The 19,413-nt window shown below is 39.2% G+C and overlaps 2 protein-coding genes and 1 non-coding gene across 9 annotated transcripts in view; 2 read left to right on the top strand and 1 right to left on the bottom strand.

Moving 5' to 3' along the window:
- LOC136389453 (oocyte-secreted protein 2-like) overlaps positions 1–731 on the top strand; it is a 52,827-nt gene extending 52,096 nt beyond the window's left edge. For all 6 annotated transcript variants that reach the window (XM_066361305.1, XM_066361313.1, XM_066361298.1 and 3 more), the window contains one exon: positions 581–731. In XM_066361305.1, coding sequence (XP_066217402.1) covers positions 581–695 — 115 coding nt within the window. In that variant the 3' untranslated portion in view covers positions 696–731. The remainder of the gene's footprint in view (positions 1–580) is intronic.
- Positions 732–2,703: 1,972 nt separating this feature from the next.
- Positions 2,704–14,457, top strand: MS4A3 (membrane spanning 4-domains A3). 2 transcript variants are annotated; one of them, XM_066361269.1, is made up of 7 exons: positions 2,704–2,859; positions 6,198–6,354; positions 6,997–7,134; positions 9,639–9,695; positions 10,887–11,045; positions 12,746–12,847; positions 13,404–14,457. In XM_066361269.1, the coding sequence occupies exons 2-7, from the start codon at positions 6,211–6,213 to the stop codon at positions 13,452–13,454; spliced, it is 651 nt and encodes a 216-aa protein (XP_066217366.1). In that variant the 5' UTR covers positions 2,704–2,859; positions 6,198–6,210; the 3' UTR covers positions 13,455–14,457. The 2 variants fall into 2 exon arrangements, with proteins under 2 accessions (XP_066217366.1, XP_066217355.1); XM_066361258.1 differs by having other exon boundaries at positions 12,746–12,851.
- A 351-nt stretch (positions 14,458–14,808) lies between these two features.
- On the bottom strand, positions 14,809–14,884 carry TRNAG-ACC (transfer RNA glycine (anticodon ACC)). The gene has a single exon. It is a non-coding gene; the product is annotated as a tRNA-Gly (tRNA).
- Between the last annotated feature and the right edge of the window lie 4,529 nt (positions 14,885–19,413).

The following is a 19,413-nucleotide window of genomic DNA, read 5'->3' as shown; positions in this document are numbered from 1 at the left end:
ACACACACACACACATACACACACACACACACACACACACACACACACACACACACACACACACACACACTTTCATTCCTATACATTAGCCAATGCTTTGGAGCTATTGCCTCTGCATAGGTCACCAGAAAAAGTGATGACTAAGGTGTTCTCATTTTGATAGGAATTATGTTGGTTGCAACTTATCTTCCTTAGAAAAAAAATGAAGACTAGGCCAACAAGGGAATATGATTAGGTTTTAGATGCATGAATTTTACTGCTCTATGTACTTACACACACCCCCCTCCCTTGCCACCATACACCGGGACAGATGAAGCTTTGAGAGTTTTCCTTTGCCATTCTTAGGATCCGTTCATCTAAGTCTGAGCACTTTGGTACTCTGCTGATGCCAGCATTATAAGTCATCTTTATCCAGGAAGGACAGGCACTGTTCCACACTTCTAAACACTGAACTGAAAATCATCATGGTGTTAAAAAGTGGTAAAAATAAAAATAACTTGGCTTCAAGTTTAGACTCTGAAAGACCTGGTTCGAGTACATCAACCAAGTATACCTGCTTTCTGTTTTGTCTTTTCTTTAGGAAATCAGTGTGGCTCACACCAGTTTCCACAGATGAAATCCAGCTGGACCCCAGTCCCTTTCTTGCTGCCTTTGAGACCACGCCCGAAGAGTTAGGGTTATTGAGTTCTGATTAAACTGACTCCCTCCTTAAGGAAGAATAAAAACTTGAAATTGGCATCACGTCATGAATTTTGTTGGAAAACAACATTGTTGTTGTTGTTTCTTTGCACAAAAAAGTAATTGGTATAAATCTTTTCTTAGGTATCTGATCCCTAAAAAACCCTAATCAGTGAACATCCTAATTTAGTGAAGGTGTGTTTTTAAATACCATTATTCACTAAGGGTATGGTTTATTAATTTAATGTTAACTATTAATTAGTTAACATTAAATTAGTTAATAAGTACTACATATTAACCATTTAAATTTTATTTTCTGTTCTGTATAGTAAGTTCAGCAATATGTCCTCAATGACAATAGTTTGAGCTATTTGATATGAACCCCCGGAAACTGTTCTAAATATCTTTTTTTAGTAAGAATAAAAAATAGAGACAGCTGTGTCAATGTGCCAGAGACTGAAATTTGTGCAGAATTTAAATTTTAATGTACCAACTCCTAGGAGACCAAGGTCCTTTTATGGGATGATGCTTTAACTTCTGTGTGTTCTCCTAATTGGTAAAGTTGAACCCTAGAAATAATGTCCATCATATTTGAGTAACTATTGCAGAAGAAATTGAATTTATGTCCTAGAATTGAAAAACCACCCCGTTGAGTGAAATTTGACACCCAGTTTTCTTTCTCCTTGATATGATTCTTCCATACCTGACATAATTGACATGTGGAGGCAGGCAAGCACTGCATTGTCCTGCGCGTAAGGACAATTCATTACACGATCACCCTCACCAGCTATTTGTGCCCTCTTCTCTTCACTAAAGGTGGAGTCTTCCCAGTAATACACCAAAAATATCACTGCTGACTTTGGGGAGATTTCTTATATTCAATCAATTGCTGAAATGTACATTCTGGGTGCAACAGCCTTCTGGACACAGATTTTGCTAAGATATTTTCTTTATATTTTTAACAAAATGAAAAGTGCTGTTATCTTTTCATTTTCTTTTTGTGTGTGTGTGTGTGATGGAGGCAGAGAGAGACACCGAGAGAGGGACAGATAGGGACAGACAGACAGGAAGGGAGAGAGATAAGAAGCATCAATTCTTCGTTGTGGCACCATAGTTGTTCATTGATTGCTTTTTCATATGTGCCTTGACTGGGGGCTACAGCAGAGCGAGTGACCCCTTGCTCAAGCCAGCAACCCTGGGCTCAAGCTGGATGAGCCTGCACTCAAGCCAGCGACCTCGGGATTTCAAACCTGGGTCCTAAGTGTCCCAGTTCAACGCTCTATCCACTGAACCACTTCCTGGTCAGGCTATCTTATCATTTTCAAGAAAATGTTGCTTAAGGTTGTTTATTTGTCAAATAAAGAATGTAAATATTGTCCTGATGGCTGTATATTTGGCAGTTAAGGCATAGATTACAGCTGTGTAAGGCTGAAATTGTATTTCAGGTAATTCTACCAGCATGTATGACAATTTATTTCATCCTAATATTACAAATTTTATATCCTCATATTATATTAATATTGCTATTAATATAAAAAACCTTAGTTGCTAAGACCTTTACATGCATTCTGTCACTTAATAACTGTCCTCTATAGGTACTATGAGCTTAAATTTACAAGTGAGGTGAGTCTCAGAGTTTAAGTAACTTCTTTGCACAGTTCTTTCTGCAGTTCTAAATTTAAAACAAGTATTTTCAAAGGAATACTTCTTCCACTTCCTCATCTTTCTCTTAAGGTGCTTTCTTGTCCCTTTCTTCTTCAGCATTCCATCTGCAATGGCTCTGGCTAACTGTTCTTCCTCCATCCCACAACCCCTTCCCACCCCTCTGCCCAAGTTTTCTGCCTGTATTCTTTGTTCTGACAACGTGTTAAGCAGTATCTCAAAGCCAGAGACAGTTATTCCTGATGCCCGTTTCCTAATCAACGCCATGCCTTCAGGAAGCACAGTGAAACCCTAGGGGCCCCAGGCACAGATGTGGTTAGCTCACTCTTCAGTCCCCCAGCAAAACATTTTCACGGACTCCTCTCAACTGTTGTGTAAGGCTAAGATCCGTTAAGCCTGAGTTAGAAGAGGCAGCTGTTTTCTGGAAAAGACGCTGCCAGGATCGTCACTGAGTGTTCCCTGCTCACAGTAAGATGAGCTGGAGAGGAAAGAAGTCTGTCAAGGCCTGAAGACTCCAAGGTAATAAACCCTATAAAGTCTCTCTCCTGCCTTTCTTGTCTGTTAAAGGTGCCACCCAGTTGGCCACTGAGGATGTCTGCAAAGTGTTCTGCTTGGTTGCTATGTTTGGAATATTGAACTCTAAGGATAGCTTCCTCTTAGAATTTGACTGTTACTCTGGTGCTATGGTAAAGAATGTTAGATGTAATTATATAGTTACTTATTTGGGAAATTGTGGGCACGATGCACATACATACAGACATATTCCCCTTGGATATATTACATCTAAATGGCTGCACCCAAATCCGCTGCCAGCTCTGGCAATGAGGGGCGGTCTGGACACACGTGCAGTATGGAATTTGGTGAGTGAATTTCTCCATAACTTCAGGGGGATGGTACAAAGTAATGATACTCCAGATGCAGACAGGTTCTAGCCCCTACCTCCTTAAATTGCTGGCTGTGTGGCCTTGGGTAAGTTACCGAACTCCTCTGATGCTCAGCTTCCTCATGGGTAAAAGGGAAAGGATCATAATATCTTCTTTTCACATGTTGTGAGAACTAAATTAGCATGAGTAGAACACTTAGAACACACACTGAAAGATAAGCAAACTCAACTGGTAGGTTCTTAGAAAATATACATTTCTTCCACTAGAAAAAAAGCTAAATTAACCATATTATAGGACATAGTTTATTTTACCTGAAGGCCAAAATTCCTCCTGATATTTCTAGTTATTTTTTTAAAGTCAAATAACATGGTTAGAATAGGCTTCCTCCCTCTAGAATTGCTCCGGAATTTCTCCATATAAGAGACTCCAATTCTTGCAGACATATTTCTCATCATAAGGCATGGTGACATCTGGCTGGACCAAATGTTCACTCTTTTTTAAACACATATTAGCTAAGTGCCCACCACATGACAGAAGTGAGCTAGGACTGGACTTATAATGATGAGAAGTCAGGGAGATACAGATAAGTGTCCAGTCGATTGGAGCTCAGACTGATAAGTAAAATGAGAGGTGAAATAGAGGAAATTCAGAGTAACATTCATCAAAATGTGACACGTGGGCAGAGATTCAGTCTGGAAAAAGAGCAGAAATTATCTAGATTGAGCTTGAGAGGAAATGTGCTCTGGGAGGAGGGAAATAGTACTGAGAAAAGGTCAAGACTTTTTGCAAATTTGACACTTGGGAGGACTGAGAGAAATGGACAAGGCTGGACTGCGCTCTGAGATCAGGAGGGGTGAGGGATGAAGCTGAAGAAACAGCCCAGTAGCTGATCACAAAAGAGCGATGCTCTGCATATCACATACATTTTAGTGTATTAGATATTTTATCTAAAATATACACATATTTCCCAACTGGTAAAGTTGAAGCCTGGGTTTGCAAGGTGATGTTCAACGTAGATGGGAGATTTTCTACAGTTGACCATTCTTACTTTACATCTGCTGCAGAATACATTAGGCTTTCATTAGAATAGAATTTGTTGTAAACTTTTTCATCTTCTCTTATTCTTGACTTACCATATTTCCCTGTGTATAAAATGCACCTTTTTTTTTGTTGTTGAAAAATTGGGGGTAAAAAAACTGGGTGTGTCTTATACAGTGGTTGTAGATTTTTTACTTGCATTTCCCAATTGAGGAGTTGTATGAATTTTATGATGAATAAAACTTGAGTTCAATAACTTTATGTAATTTTTTTTTCAAATTTCAGGCCCCCAAATTAAAATGCGTCTTATACATGGCAGTGTCTTGTACATGGGGAAATACGGTACATGCACCGTCCAGAGCATGAGCGTTAAGGGCTTCTTGTTGTTTTACATTTATCAGTGCTTCAGTAGAGCACGTACCTTCATGCCAGCATAAAACCCGGCATTGGTAGAAAAATTTTATGACAGGTAAAATATCAGTTACCCACATGATAATTTAAAATGTGTTCTGACCTTCATCTTAGTTCCTTAATGCTTGAATAAGCGTAATCTATACCCCCCTACAATAAAGAACTGGAAAGGTCAACATTGTCCTGAAAGGAAATGTCATGGGTTTATTTTGACAAAAAGAGTAAATTTATTAGAAAACTAGATATGCTATATAATTTCCAGCAAAAAAGAGAAATTAAGATACTATTGTAAACTCAAAGTCAATAGTTTCAGCAGACTTCATTGGTACTTAAATGCTCTACGGTGAACCTCATACGGGTCACCTCATAAATGGTAAAAGCACATAAGCACTTTGTAATCATTTTGTCTTGGAGGACACTACATACCAGAAGTTATATTGTTCAAGATTAAATGAACCTAATGCGTATATTTTAGTGATATGTACATATTTTTTAGCTGCAATGATTGAGGTGGTTGTTTGATGAGCCTTATAAATATAATATATATTTTAAGTCCTTTTTGACACAAGACAGAGTATATGTTAAAAGCAACATTTACCAACTCTTTATTAAGTTAGGGACTTTATACATCATCAAAATTGCCCTTTGCAATGTTAATATGAAATCAAATTATTTTCATCTGATCAATGTGAAAACCAAACTTCCCATAGGATCATACAACTAGTAGTAGCCAATTTTGGATCTGTACTTAGCTCTTCCATAATGCTTAAATTTTTTGCTCACCAGTAAGTTATTTCCATATAATGCTATATAATATTATGATTTTAAAAAAATGTTGAACCTTAAAGTATAATGTTTCTGCTAGAACCTGTATTCACTTATGAGCTGAATAAATTTAGGTGATTTGTGCAAACTCTCTATGCCTCAATTTTCTCGTCTCTAAAATGGGAATGGTAATATTGCAACAAAGAGTTGTTGGGACTATTAGATAAAGGGTGAAGTGAAAGTAGGTTTACAGTTGTGAGTATGCAAAACAGTTTACTAATTATTGTATTACTTTTCCATACAAACAACTGTAAACCTACTTTTGTCCCATGCTGTATGTTAAGTCATTCACAGCACCTAGACAGTGCCTGGCAGATAGCAGTAACTACTCAATAAATAATATCTATTATTATTACAGGAATATGACCAAAGCCACCTTCCTCACATAAGACATCACTGTTCTGGCTGTCCAGATTGATTTGAAGAGAGGCAGGGACTATATAACATATAAGTGCCTATAAAAATGAGAAAGAAAGTGCTCTTTACTGTTCCAAAATAAAGCTAAGTACCCAGGCCTACCACAATGATTGGATAATGTCTACGGCTCTAAGACAAAATGGAATTACACAATATAAAAACTCTATTATTCTGCCTCCCCTGCCCCATTCATGGAGAACCATTTTGATATATGGATAGAATTGAACTCCTCAGTTCACTCAGAAATATCAGTAAGCCTTGAGATCTCTTTCCTATTAACAGCCATCAAGAACCCATGGCCTCCCCAGAGGTTGAGAAGGCAGAACTGGGGACAGCCTCAGCTGGAAGCCGGGTGGATCCAGAGGTGGAGAATAATTCTGTCTACCAGCCTATTGACAGGTCACAAAATTACCAGAGAGAGGAACTACAAGTCCTTGGGGTAAGTCAACCTTAGTTCAACTTGGCTTAAGATGGAAGAAAATAAATGTCATGTGGAAAACCTTATTTATGGCCTTAAGGAGGAATTGCTGAGTCAGTCACCATGCCAGTGAGGTTGCTCCCTGAAGAAAATCGTGGGGCGGATTTTAGGCCGGGAGTAGAAATGTAGAGGCAGGGTCCCATGGTGGAAGACATACTATCAACATTGGACAGTGGACCCCAACCAGGAGGCTGAGCTCGGGAACTCACATCTGGCACTTTCAATTTCAAAACTGGGTGGAGGGAAAGAGTGAGTCGAATGTTGCCTATTGTCTACCTGCCTTCATCATATCATGGCCCCAAAGCCTGCTGGGAAGGTAGTTTGGTTACCTTATGCTATCAGACACATCTCCTTCACTCTTCTGCTACTTCCCAAAGGGAGTTTGTGGGAGTGAACAGAAGTAGGGGAGAGGTGGAGGGGACGGGTGGGAATAGCCAGGAACAAAGCCTCCCAGGGTAAGCTCTTACCCAATTCATTTAGTGTTGACTTTTTAGCCATTTCAAGCACTGCTACCTCCTTTCTGAGGAAAATTTAAATGGTCTCTTCTCAGTCCATACTAATATATGACCTTTTAAAATTTTTTTTTCTTCCCTCATCTCACAGACCGTCCAGATCCTGACTGGCGCAATAATTCTGGCTCTGGGCGTTTTCCTGGGTTCTTTACAAAACGCAGCCCATCTCTTCAGGCACTTCTTTTTTTTTACCTTCTACACAGGCTATCCGCTGTGGGGCGCTGTGTTTGTGAGTATTCAAATACGCTGACTGTAGGTCGTTTCTTAGGCACCACTACTAGACATGCGTTTGATTACTGAAGTATTGGTCTTAGGTAGTTAGAAAGTTGCCTTCTGTGGGTTTGATTTGTAATTCTTGACACAAACTAGTTTTAAAAACAAAGCACCTTACTTTCTGGTGAAAAGAAATCACATGGCTGAGTATGAATTAAATCCCCAAAGTTAACTTAATACTCATGTGTTAAATTTATGGATACTAAGAAAATTGAATGAGAAATGAGTAGTCTAGTTTGGTAGAGAAGAAAATTGCCTCCTATCAGAAAATTAGAGGAGTCGTTTCCTCTATTTGGGTGACAATGTAATCTTAAAATGTAAAATGTAATCATAAAACCTGAAAATGTAAAAATAAGCTAGCTGATTTTTTAAAAATCTAGGTGATGTAAAAAATTTATTTATTCAACTTTGTAATTTGATTATTGCCTACCTGATGGATTTTGGGGGGGGTTATTTTTTAAAGTTTTTGTTTGTTTGTTTTGCTAGATGCCAGAACTTTGAGAGTTTATACATGTTCAATCTTGAACTAAACATGAAAACAGAGGCTACCACAAAATCTAAGATGGGAATGTTTAGTTGAAAATAGTGACTAGAACATGTCATTAGCAAATGAAGAAGAAACAAGTTTATAACAAATCTTGATCTCTAATTTATTCATGCTCTTATTTTTCAAAATCATTCAACTTCAGATTTCCTTTAAAAAGAAACTGCTCATAATTTGGCTAAAATTTCTTGGCCCAAATCCGATCTCATGTTCTGGCAAAAGATTATATGATGTTTCTGGATATAGTCCAAAGCACATAGTATGAATTTAACATTTCTGAAATTTTTATATCGTTTACATCATTGTTTTGATGGAAGAGTTAAAATCTAGGTTTTTCTAGAATATCCAGGAGGCACATTGCTCTGCATAAGGAATCTTGACTACCCAAATGGAAAATGTCCATATTGTAGAAAAGAGAATAATAAAGTCTTTTAAATAGTCAATCAGAAAAGACTTTTCTTAGAAAGTAAGATCTGTTTATAAAAAAAAAAAAGTCATAGTCAGGGAGCCAGAGTTTCACTCCTTTAACATTTTCAACACTAAGAGTCAAATCAGACTGTTGGATTCCCATGGCTGGAGACGTCTCTCTGGCTCTGTATCATCAACAGAGCAAGCTCTAAGGTCTAGAACATGGCCAGAGCCCTTCATATCTGGCCTAATCTCCAGTGAAACCCTCCTCTCCCTCCGCGTGCCTCTGTGCACATGCCCCGCTGTGTGTCGTCTGTGGGACTCCTTCTACTTGTCCAGTCTCCCTCTTAGTCATCCTTATTAACTATGTGACTTTGGGAAAGATAGTTGAACTCTCAGCCATCATTTCTTCACTAGGACGGTAGCAATAATATGAGGACCTTCTCTTTGGGTCACTGTGAAATGGAAAAATGTATATAAAAAACCTTAGCTATTGCCAATAATTTGAGTGTTTTCTGCTTGCTTGCCACATACGTAAGCCCTGACTATGTGTTCGTCCATTTTATCCCCACACATTGGGCAAGTAATGTTAACACGGGGCTAGGTACATCTCTGTTTTATTGGGGGAAAAGTAAAAACTGAGGAAGAGAGGGCTTTGATAATTTGTCTATGGTTACAGAGTGAATATGAGTTGAAGGTGGGATCGGGACACAGAGATTGCTCTTAACCATAAAGCTGTAGCTACTCAGGAGAATCCTGTGCTAACCTCTTCATTATTTAAATAGAATTCAAAGCCTGCTCCTTCCTGTTCAGCCAGAATTCAATAGTTGAATTCTTGTCTACCAAGACTTCACTCTTCATGATTTTTGGCAGCTTTTCCTCAAACCACAGGAGTGGTAAATCATTGGTAAATGGATGTGAGATTTATGGGGTAAAAAAACAGAATGAAGTTTTGAAAAACCATGAACACCCAGAGAATTGAACTTATCAAAATGAGAGTTATGGAAACAATAGCCTATCAAAATAATCTTTACAAAATAGTGGATATAGTGGTATAGATACATATTTGTAAAGTATCTTTTAGAACATCTAGTCCAATAAATCAAACACTTATCTAAGTTTGGGTAAGAATATGAGGATAATGTTACATGTACATGTGAATGTAAATAAATGTTATTTATATTTAATATAAATGTAAGCATAAATATTACATTACATTAATATATAAATATATTTATTTTTTTAAAGTATGCATACCCATATAAACCTATATAAAGTCAGGCATTTCATGTAGTGTAGTGAAAATATAAATTTACTCAAAATTTAAGCTAATTTTAAATTGTATTCATATAAAATGATGAGCAGCATCAAGCATAATTTGGTTTTCTAGGATGTGAATTTAAAAAAGAAGTTTTATATGGCTATTGCTAGATGTATCAGGGGAGGACCAAGAAAATATGGTAGCAACTTAAGGTTTTTTTATTTGCTTCATTTCCTCTTTTAAACAGTTTATTAGTTCAGGATCTATATCTGTTGCAGCTGGGAGAAACCCCACAAGAATGTTGGTGAGTGGTAGTTCTTCCTCTTTTCCTATGACCCTAAGAGTAGAAATGTTATCCATTATTAATAGGAGAATAGAGATTGGTAAATCCACTGGGACTCTGAGTCTCTTTAATGCACAAGAAAATTAATTTTTTTAAGGCATTGAAATGGTAGATCATCAGACAATCATATAGGTTGTAAATATGGTTACTGGGATGGTTACTATGAATATTTAATGACTCTAAAGCTTAGAAAAAAACCTTCTTGATTTTTGTATTGTTAAATTTGAGCAATTCTGACTAATTTGAGTATACACTTTACCATTACTAGTACCACAACTGAAAGCCAAAAATTCTATCTTTAATGAATCATTAAACAATTACCAAGTCCCTCTTATATGCTCTCACTAAATCCTCTATCCATTTCAACTACTTTCCTAGTTCATTCACTCTGCCACCTCCCTAGGTGGCTATTTCTTCTTTATCTTCTATCTTCAAACACCAATTCCTTTTCTATCATCTTCACTCTCTCTGGTGATGACCTTGCTTCCTATTCTGAGAAAATCAAGCCATCAGAAGAGAATTTTCAGATCCTCTCCCTACCCCTGCCCACCAATAACATCTACTTTATGGACCAGATCTCAACCAATATATATATATTTTCATTCTAACCACTTACCATCAGTGACTTCTCTGTGATTCTAGCCAAAGCCAGTACCCTTCCTTGAATCCTAGTTTCTGCTCCTTCCCCACCACACGGTCTGACTCCAATTCTCTTTCTCCTAGACCTTCTTAATCAGCCTATAGGCATCCAGTTACTTCTCTCACAAGAGAAAATATCTCAACCTTATTTCCTCCTGCTAGCCACAGGCACAGTTTGTTTTTTACTTTTGTGATATCACAAACCTCCACTCCTCTCTCTGGTTTTCATATCCTCCTTAGTTTATTCTCTTACCCCATAGCACCTAATTACTTTAAAAAATGCTATATAATTTACCTATTAGTATACTTAATTGTTTTTTGTTTGTTTGTTATTGCTGCTAAAAAGTGAGCTCCATGAGGGTGGGGATCTCTGTTCATTGATATTTGCCCCATGTGAAGGATATTGCTGGTTGTGTAAACAATGTTCAATTGATATTTATTTAAGTGACAAGTAGACAAAAGGAGTGAAGTATGTGCTGCCTGTATTAACTGGACGTTCTTACTGCTTTTCAGATGCAGAACAGTTTTGGGATGAACATTTCCAGTGCTACAATAGCACTACTAGGGTTAATTTTTCTCTCAATAAATTTAGCAGTTAACAGCCTCTCATTCAAAGGTTGTCAGTCCTCACCATCACCAGACCTGTGCATTTACACGGGCGTCTCATCAAACGTATGTTTTTGAAAATTATTTAATTATAAAATATTTCCATCTAAAATGAACAGTTACCATCCTGCCTTGATTTGAATTTTTGCTCAGCCATTTATAAGCTCTGCAGTGAAGGGCAAATTAGGTAACCTGTGTTTGAATTTGCTTGTCTTTGAAATGAAGACAGTATCAATCTCACAGGGTTGGTACAAGGATTAAATAAGTTAATATGTGATACATGCCTGACCAGGTGGTGGCGCTGTGGATAGAGCGTCGGCCTGGGATGCTAAGGAGCCAGGTTCAGAACCCCAAAGTCTGCAGCTTGAGAGTGGGCTCATCTAGCTTGAGCGTGGACTCACCAGCTTGAGTGTGGAGTTGCTGGCTTGAGTGTGGGATCATAGACATGACCCCATGGTTGCTGGCTTGAGCCCAAAGGTCACTGGTTTGAAGCCTAAGGTTGCTGGCTTGAGCTTAAGGTTGCTGGCTTGAGCAAGCAGTCACTGGCTCAGCTGGAGCCCCCTGGTCAAAGCATGTATGAGAAGGCAATCCATGAATGACTAAGGTGCTGAAATGAAGACTTGATGCTTCTTATCTCCCTTCCGGTTTTCTGTTCCTGTCTGTCCCTCTGTCTCTCTCGCATTATCTCACTAAAAAAAAGTTAATATGTGATGAGTAATTAAAATAGTGCTTACCACATTGAATTATATTATTATTAATATTACTACTATCACTACTATTAGAAACACCAGAAAGATTACATTTTTAAAATGCTTTGTTCCACACTGTGCTTCTTAAAACTAACTTGGGAGATTTACAAGTTCCTCTGTGGTCTGTAATTTTTCAAATAATGACTCATTGAAGTTTTGGATTACTTCATTTTTTAATTTATTTGAGTGTGATATTTTCAGAAGATGAAGTCTTTAATAACCTTTCTAAATTATATTTTTTTTGTTTGTGTTTAAGCATCCTCTCTCTCCTGAGGTCAGCTTAGAAATGAATATATTTCTTTAATTTATTCATTTTCCCCATGATGATTTATGAACTATTATTGACTAACTCACTTCTAATCCTCTGGTTTGCTGATGATACTCATGGAAGTTTGCATCCTCATTTTCTTCATTATATTTTTCATGACCTCAGTGTGTGTGTGTGTGTGTGTGTGTGACTTTTCTATAGGTTTTATGGTATTTTCCCTCTAGAGTCATTTTATATTTGCTTCTTCTAGGTGCCCCAGTAATGAGAGAAGGATCTCTAATCCAGTAAATTTTTGTTTAATATTTGTGCTTAGTGTTTCAGTTTTTAAGAATAGTATAAATGTCTAAACCTCTATGAAGTACTATTGATGGAACAATGTGGGGTAGGGGGGTGACTTTTGTCCATTTTTAAAAGCTGGCTACTCACCTCCTTAGCTTACTGCTATTCCAGTTAGGAGGTGTTAGTGACAGGGTCAGACTTTTGCCTCTATAGCTTCTTCCCTCCATGTCTACTTCACACACCTTCATACAGAAATACACGTCTCTCTCTTTCCAGGAAAAATATTTCTGTTTTCAGACTGATATTGTGTCTCTTATAGTGTTGGTGTGTGGCTAGGTATTAAACCTAATTCATGGTTTACTTTGTTCTATTGATACTTTATGGGAGGGAGATGTAACTGGCTTCCTGATGACTTTTTTTCCCCTCTGACTATTCCTTCTGGGCCTGATGTGAGGCATCATATCCTGTAGGGCCTTGTGTCTCTGATGCTGATCCTTACCTTGCTGGAATTATGCGTAACCATCTCCGTCTCAGCCTTGTGGTGCAGAGCAAACTGCTCTAGTTCAAGAGAGGTAGGTAGGTTACTCTAAGTGACTAATATTTCCCATGGTCTGCCACCTCCCACTAGGGTTAGAGGTCATCTCTAACTCTTGAAGTTGGAAAGAAACTTCAATGCAGTAATGATTTGTGGGGTTCCTGAAGTTACAGATGGTAGGAATGTGAGAGATAGAATAAGGGCTGGAAAAGAATTCTGATGTAAAAATGCAAGAGGAAACAGTGTATTTCATATTTAAGACCACACATTTTTGTGTTTCTAGTTGATGCTCTAACCAACCAAGCTATCCGGCCAGGGCAAGAGCAGAATAGAATAGAATCAGGTTATTATTATTTTTTTTTGTAATTTATCACATTTTACCTATATATCCAGGAAAAAAATCACCATTTCCTTTTAAATTTTTGGTATCTTAACTGTAAAATGAAGATGTTTTCATTCATTGTTAATGTTTGTTGTAAGGACTATGTATATAATACTTGAGCACAATAATAATAATCAGTGAACAAATATGATTGGTGATGATCATGAGGATAATAGGAATGTATAGAGATCAATGTTATTTTATTTTTCAGGAAGTGTCTTCACCTCCAGATTCTGTGGAATCAAGAGTGCATCCTCATTAAAGTAAATCTGAGTACAAGGAAATTCAACCTTCATTCTCCACGAGTTAGAACTTCATCCAAGAACTCAGGAGAACATGAGCCTGTGGATCACATTCCTAACTATCATGGCACCAGTCATGGGACACTGGATATTTAGTTTAATCTTTTCTGTCATAACTGTAACCTCCATTCATGTGTCTTGATACAGCGGGACAGATACGCTTCTTTAGGCATCCTTGGCTTTGCACCCTGTAGAATCACCACTCCAAAGTTGTTTCTGGAAAGCGGTTTCTTTCTTCTTACCCACCTATACCATTACCTTATAAGGTTTAAAGAAGGCAGAGAGAATGATTTCTATCTCATGTATTCTCTCTAACATTCAACTTCCATCTACCCAATGAGAAGAAAAATGAGTTAGATTTTTTATTCCAGAAGAATGCTTTTTGACTTTAGCTGACATCAGCATTGCAAAAACTGTCAAATGAAAACAAAAATCATTTTCATCATCATTAAGACAAATTTTAACTGCATTTGAGGTGTGGGGGGTCAAGCCTGAAGGTTTTATTTCAATCAGCTGCTGAGGTACACTCACACATGTCCCGACACACCAATAATGGTTTAGATTCGGAACTTGAAGAGTAAGATCAACACTTACTCTTAAAAGCATGGTGAAGAACAATAAAACAGAGAAGGAAACAATAAGGGCTTTAAAGTCTCACAGATCTGGGTTCAAATTCTGTTACCGTCACTTATAACCTGTGTTAATTTGACCATGTTACTTAACCTCGTTGACCTATTTTTTTCTCATTTGTAAAACAACTGTAATAGTATCAACCGCTATTTTAACAGTTTGTAAGAGTATGAAATAAAAGTAAGGCAATTGGGAAATAGTGCCACACTCCTTGCCAGTGATCTTGCTGCTGTTGAGGCGGAGGTGGGATCATGGTCAGAGTTAAAGGAAAGATGGCAGAAGCCCTCATACTCCCCTGTGGCTCCCCTTATACCCTCTGACTTCATTGGCTCTCTTTTCTTTTTTTTTTTTTTTTTTTCTATTTTTTTTTTTTTTTTTCAGTTTTCTGAAGCTGGAAACAGGGAGAGACAGTCAGACAGACTCCCGCATGCGCCCGACCGGCATCCACCCGGCATGCCCACCAGGGGCGACGCTCTGCCCACCAGGGGGCGATGCTCTGCCCATCCTGGGCGTCGCCATATTGCGACCAGAGCCACTCTAGCGCCTGAGGCAGAGGCCACAGAGCCATCCCCAGCGCCCGGGCCATCTTTGCTCCAATGGAGCCTCGGCTGCGGGAGGGGAAGAGAGAGACAGAGAGGAAAGCGCAGCGGAGGGGTGGAGAAGCAGATGGGCGCTTCTCCTGTGTGCCCTGGCCGGGAATCGAACCCGGGTCCTCCGCACGGTAGGCCGACGCTCTACCGCTGAGCCAACTGGCCAGGGCCTGGCTCTCTTTTCAAGGTGGCAATTTGACATTAAAGCTCCTTCTGATATACCTGATTTATAAAACTACTGCTGAAGTATTGATATTTCTGATATATAAATTAATTTTTCTCGTTGGATACTGAACTGAATTATTCACAATATCCATTAGTTCATACTCACAAGTTACTCTTTGCTCCTGGTTACCGTATGTGCAAAGATCGTTCCACACTCTCTAATTCCTAACTCTCTTCTCCATAATATGTGTGTGTATACATCTATGTGTGTAAATATAAACATTTTGATTTTTAAAACATTCATCACTCATTTAGGGAGTGCCTACTCAGCCATGTGTTGTGTTATTAGAAGTTAGGCATACAATGGAGTGGTTTTAAGCACCTGAGCAGTCTGTATAAAGCTTTTGCTTTGCATCTGAGGTCATGTAAATGAAGAGACAAAGATATTTTCTTCAAGTTGAGGAGCCACTGCACCACCTCACCCATAGGTGTGGCAAAGTACCAAAAGCTACAGAATTAATATTAATATTTTGGGAGGCTTGAAGAACATTTTATTAATTTGGGTTAAGGTGTGCAGAGAAATTGTGAGAATAGACCCTGTACTGTGTGATTGGCATGACCAGGATGGCCCTTGGCATTGTATTGTAAATGCAAAGGGGAGGAAAACATGGATTCCCAGACATTCCACCATGCCTGTGGGGAAAGGGGTGAATGGCTAGCCAGGTACAGGGAGAGAAAGCCAAAATAAACCTTTTCTTATAGCAATGAGCCATTTGCAGGCATTTGTCCCCACAGAAACTACCTCTCTTATGTAAATGCATATAGTTAATGTGTGTGACTCTGGACAGAGATGGCAGATAAACACTAGATAATATAGGAATGCCTTTTAATATGTAAAGAGACATCTTCCTACCATTGTGTTGACTTGTAAATTTTGTTTTCTCCAAAATAATGTATGGCTTGCAAATTGAACGTGGTCCTATCATGTTAAAGGACATATGACTATAACCAATAGTGGTAAGGGGCTCCTAATTACAATTTTTGCTTCTGTACTTCCCACTTACAAAACTGTAAAAACTAAGTAGAACAAAGGGCTGGCACGCGCCCCTCAGACCACTGTTGGAGGAGCCCCCGCTTGGCCAAGCTAGTTAATAAAGCTTTGGTGTGTAATCGACGGACTTTGTTCGTGTCTTCAATGTTTCAAGTCCCTCCGAATTAGGCTTAACAAAGTTCAGATTCAGCACTAGGACCACCCCTCTTGTTCTGGGAAAAATATTTTTTCATTCCTGTGGAACACTGAGAGGTGAGCATCAGTCTCCACCTCTCTCAACCTTGGCATCTTAACCATATTTATTGAACTGATATTTGGCTCTGGGTTGAGGGAGAAAGTGAGAGAGAGAGATTCCTTTGGAAGTATCAGAAAATACCCGTTGAGGGTTAGCACATTTTCAATATGTAAACATGCAAATTCACGCATATTTATAAGTAATTTGAGCATTCGGTTTGAGAAAACAATTGTTCAGATGATATCTGAATGCAAACTTTTTATTTTTATTTATTTTTTTTGTATTTTTCCGAAGCTGGAAACGGGGAGATACAGTCAGACAGACTCCCGCATGCGCCCGACCGGGATCCACCTGGCACACCCACCAGGGGGCGATGCTCTGCTCTGTTGCGACCAGAGCCACTCTAGTGCCTGGGGCAGAGGCCAAGGAGCCATCCCCAGCGCCCGGGCCATCTTTGCTCCAATGGAGCCTCGCTGCGGGAGGGGAAGAGAGAGACAGAGAGGAAGGAGAGGGGGAGGGGTGGAGAAGCAGATGGGCGCTTCTCCTGTGTGCCCTGGCCGGGAATCGAACCGGGGACTTCTGCACGCCAGGCCGATGCTCCACCACTGAGCCAACCGGCTGGGGCCCAAACTACTTTTGACATTGGGGAAATACATCTAGTGTGCAACTGAGAGAACCTTTGCTTGTCAGAGAGTAAACCAGATGGGTGTGGGGGTGGGAGGGGTGGATTAAAATCGGGTGCTAATGTGTTGTCAGAGGAGGAAATGCAGACAGCGGGGGAGAACTGCTAGCTCAGTTATCTCTTCCTTTCAGACAAACATGTGATTAAAACTCATCTTGATAATTTCGTGCCCACCAGAAAAGTAAAGAGCCATTTTGTCCTATGTTTCAATGTTCACTATTGTAAAAGATGATGGAATAGGGTTGTGAGGACCCACAGCGTGGGTGCAGAGGGAGGTATGCTTCTTGGAAAGGGTTGGAAGGAGATGCGGGTGGATATTGAGTCTGCAGCAATTTGGAGATCATCAAGTGTGCATTTTTCATGGTTTTCTGGAAAGTTCTTACAAAATAGCATCATGTTTAAACACTGAAGACCATCCTCCATCTGTTTTCTGTCTAAATCTCAAGTCTAATTTCTAATGATTTGCTGCACACATAATGAACTATTCTATAGTTCCAGAAAACATCAATATGTATTTTTTCATGTTTTTTTCTCCAGCAGAGGTGGTATAATTTCATGGAGGGAGAGGCAAAGAAATGAAATCTCCTTAAAAGGCTGGGCTTTTAAGTCCTTGCTCAAATATTCCTTTCCTCCTGAATCTTGTCCTTGAATTTTACATACCCTGTTGGGCAAATAAGTTTGCAAAATGTGATTTTTATGCTCACTTTGTTAAAGGTGGCCACTGCCCAGGTAAATTGTGCTGCCAGGTGAAACTGCTAATCACCTTCCTGCTTGGGAAGGGGCTTTGTTATGCTAATGTTTTCTGGAGGAGGGGTTTCACGCCAGAAAGTTTTAAGAAGAAAGAGGAAGGAAGGAGGCCATATTTTTGCAGAGAAGGCAACCAAGATGGCAGGGTGCTGAAGGAGAAGCCATGTTTTTGCAGAGTTTTTGCGGAGAGAAGCAGATGGGGAACCAGAGGTGCATAAGACTGGTGGGGGCCTTTGATTCTAGGAAAACCCGGATGTGTCAGTAGCTTTGTGAGCGCTGGATGAGTGGGTTTTGGAGCCCTCTGTATGTTTGTGTTACTCGCCAGCTGGGTGCGAGGCTAGAATAAAGGAAGGGCCCACCATTTTTCGGCTCTGCTGTTTCTTTGCCATCTGTCTGAATCTAATGAGAACCTGCACAAGCCTGGCTGTGATGGCCGTGACTACTGGCCTTACATACCCCATTTCAGATAAGATTGATATATCCTTTGTATATTCTAGCAGCCTCCAGCGTATATGCTATCTTTTTTTTTTTTTTTTTAATGATTTTAGCCAGAGTGGCAGGGAGAGAAAGACAGGAACATCAATCTGTTCCTGTATGTGCCCTGACCAAGGATTGAACTGGCAACCTCTGCCCTTCAGGTCAATGCTCTAGCCAACTGAGCTCTCTGGCTGGGGCCATGTCATTTATCCTTGTTCTGCTCTTTGAGCTGGGTGGGGTCCAGGACCACGGCGTTCCTCTCTGCACTCTCAGTGAGGCCAGTGATACCTGACATGGTGCATCAAGACCTTTGAAGATGACCATATAAGTGAATAAAGTTTCTTTCTCTCTTTCTTCTTTCTTTCTTTCTTTCTTTCTTTCTTTCTTTCTTTCTTTCTTTCTTTCTTTCTTTCTCTCTCTCTCTCTCTCTCTCTCTCTCTCTCTTTCTTTCTTTCTTTCTTTCTTTTTTGAATGAGGTTTATTTCTTAATTACAATAACACATTGGTCAGGTCCACCAATCTCTGAAGACACAGTGGGAAGATGGCACATGGGTTAATAAATGTTTGTTACAAAAGGCATGTTAATATATTTTTTAGTGTCCCCTGTTCATACAATTGTCTTAGTTTCCTGGAGAATGAGGATTTGATCACACCCCAGAGAGACAATCAGGATTATTAGAGAGGTCCAATTAGTAACAGCTTACATTTTAATGAAGAGGCATTCAAAGTTATGTTTATAAGTAAAGTGTCCCAAGTCTGTGAATCTCCCTCTATATTCACTTTGCTATGGTCTAGCTGGTTATGCAATTAGAACAAATACATGATTTTGTTTCTAAACTAATTGTGGCATATTGCTCAGTCCAATGCTCCTGACAGCTACTCAGAGGATTTGCCATCAAGTTCACAGCCTTTGGTATTTCTATTGCCCCATCCTTGTCATCACAAGCATCAAGGCAGCAGACCAGCAATCTAATAATTTAGGAGACTATGGAGTCTTTAGTGTGGAAATGTCTTAGTTATCACATTCTAACGGGAATGGTTCACAGCAGTTTAGAACTCTGCCTGTCTAGTTTATAAGGCCATCTGTTGCAGAGAGATAGAAATAGTATCCAAAAGAGACAGAAAGACAGTAAATATTGAGGTCAGAGGCGACTCCGGAGATTCAGAGATTAAGACACACTCCTACTTGCAAACCGTGATTCAGCCTTGGCTTATGTGTGAATCTATGCCTTAAACAGGGATGATAGGCTTTTCAAAAGGTACAATTGGAGAGCTTCTGGCATAAAAATGGCTGACCTGGGATGCAAGTAGAGAACCTTCCAGAAAAGAAGGAAATCTCTTT

This window comes from Saccopteryx leptura, chromosome 1 (genome assembly GCF_036850995.1).
Source record: "Saccopteryx leptura isolate mSacLep1 chromosome 1, mSacLep1_pri_phased_curated, whole genome shotgun sequence".
NCBI classification, from domain to species: Eukaryota; Metazoa; Chordata; class Mammalia; order Chiroptera; family Emballonuridae; genus Saccopteryx; species Saccopteryx leptura.
Note: the sequence above shows the minus strand (reverse complement) of the source record. Positions and strands in the feature narration are given on the sequence as shown.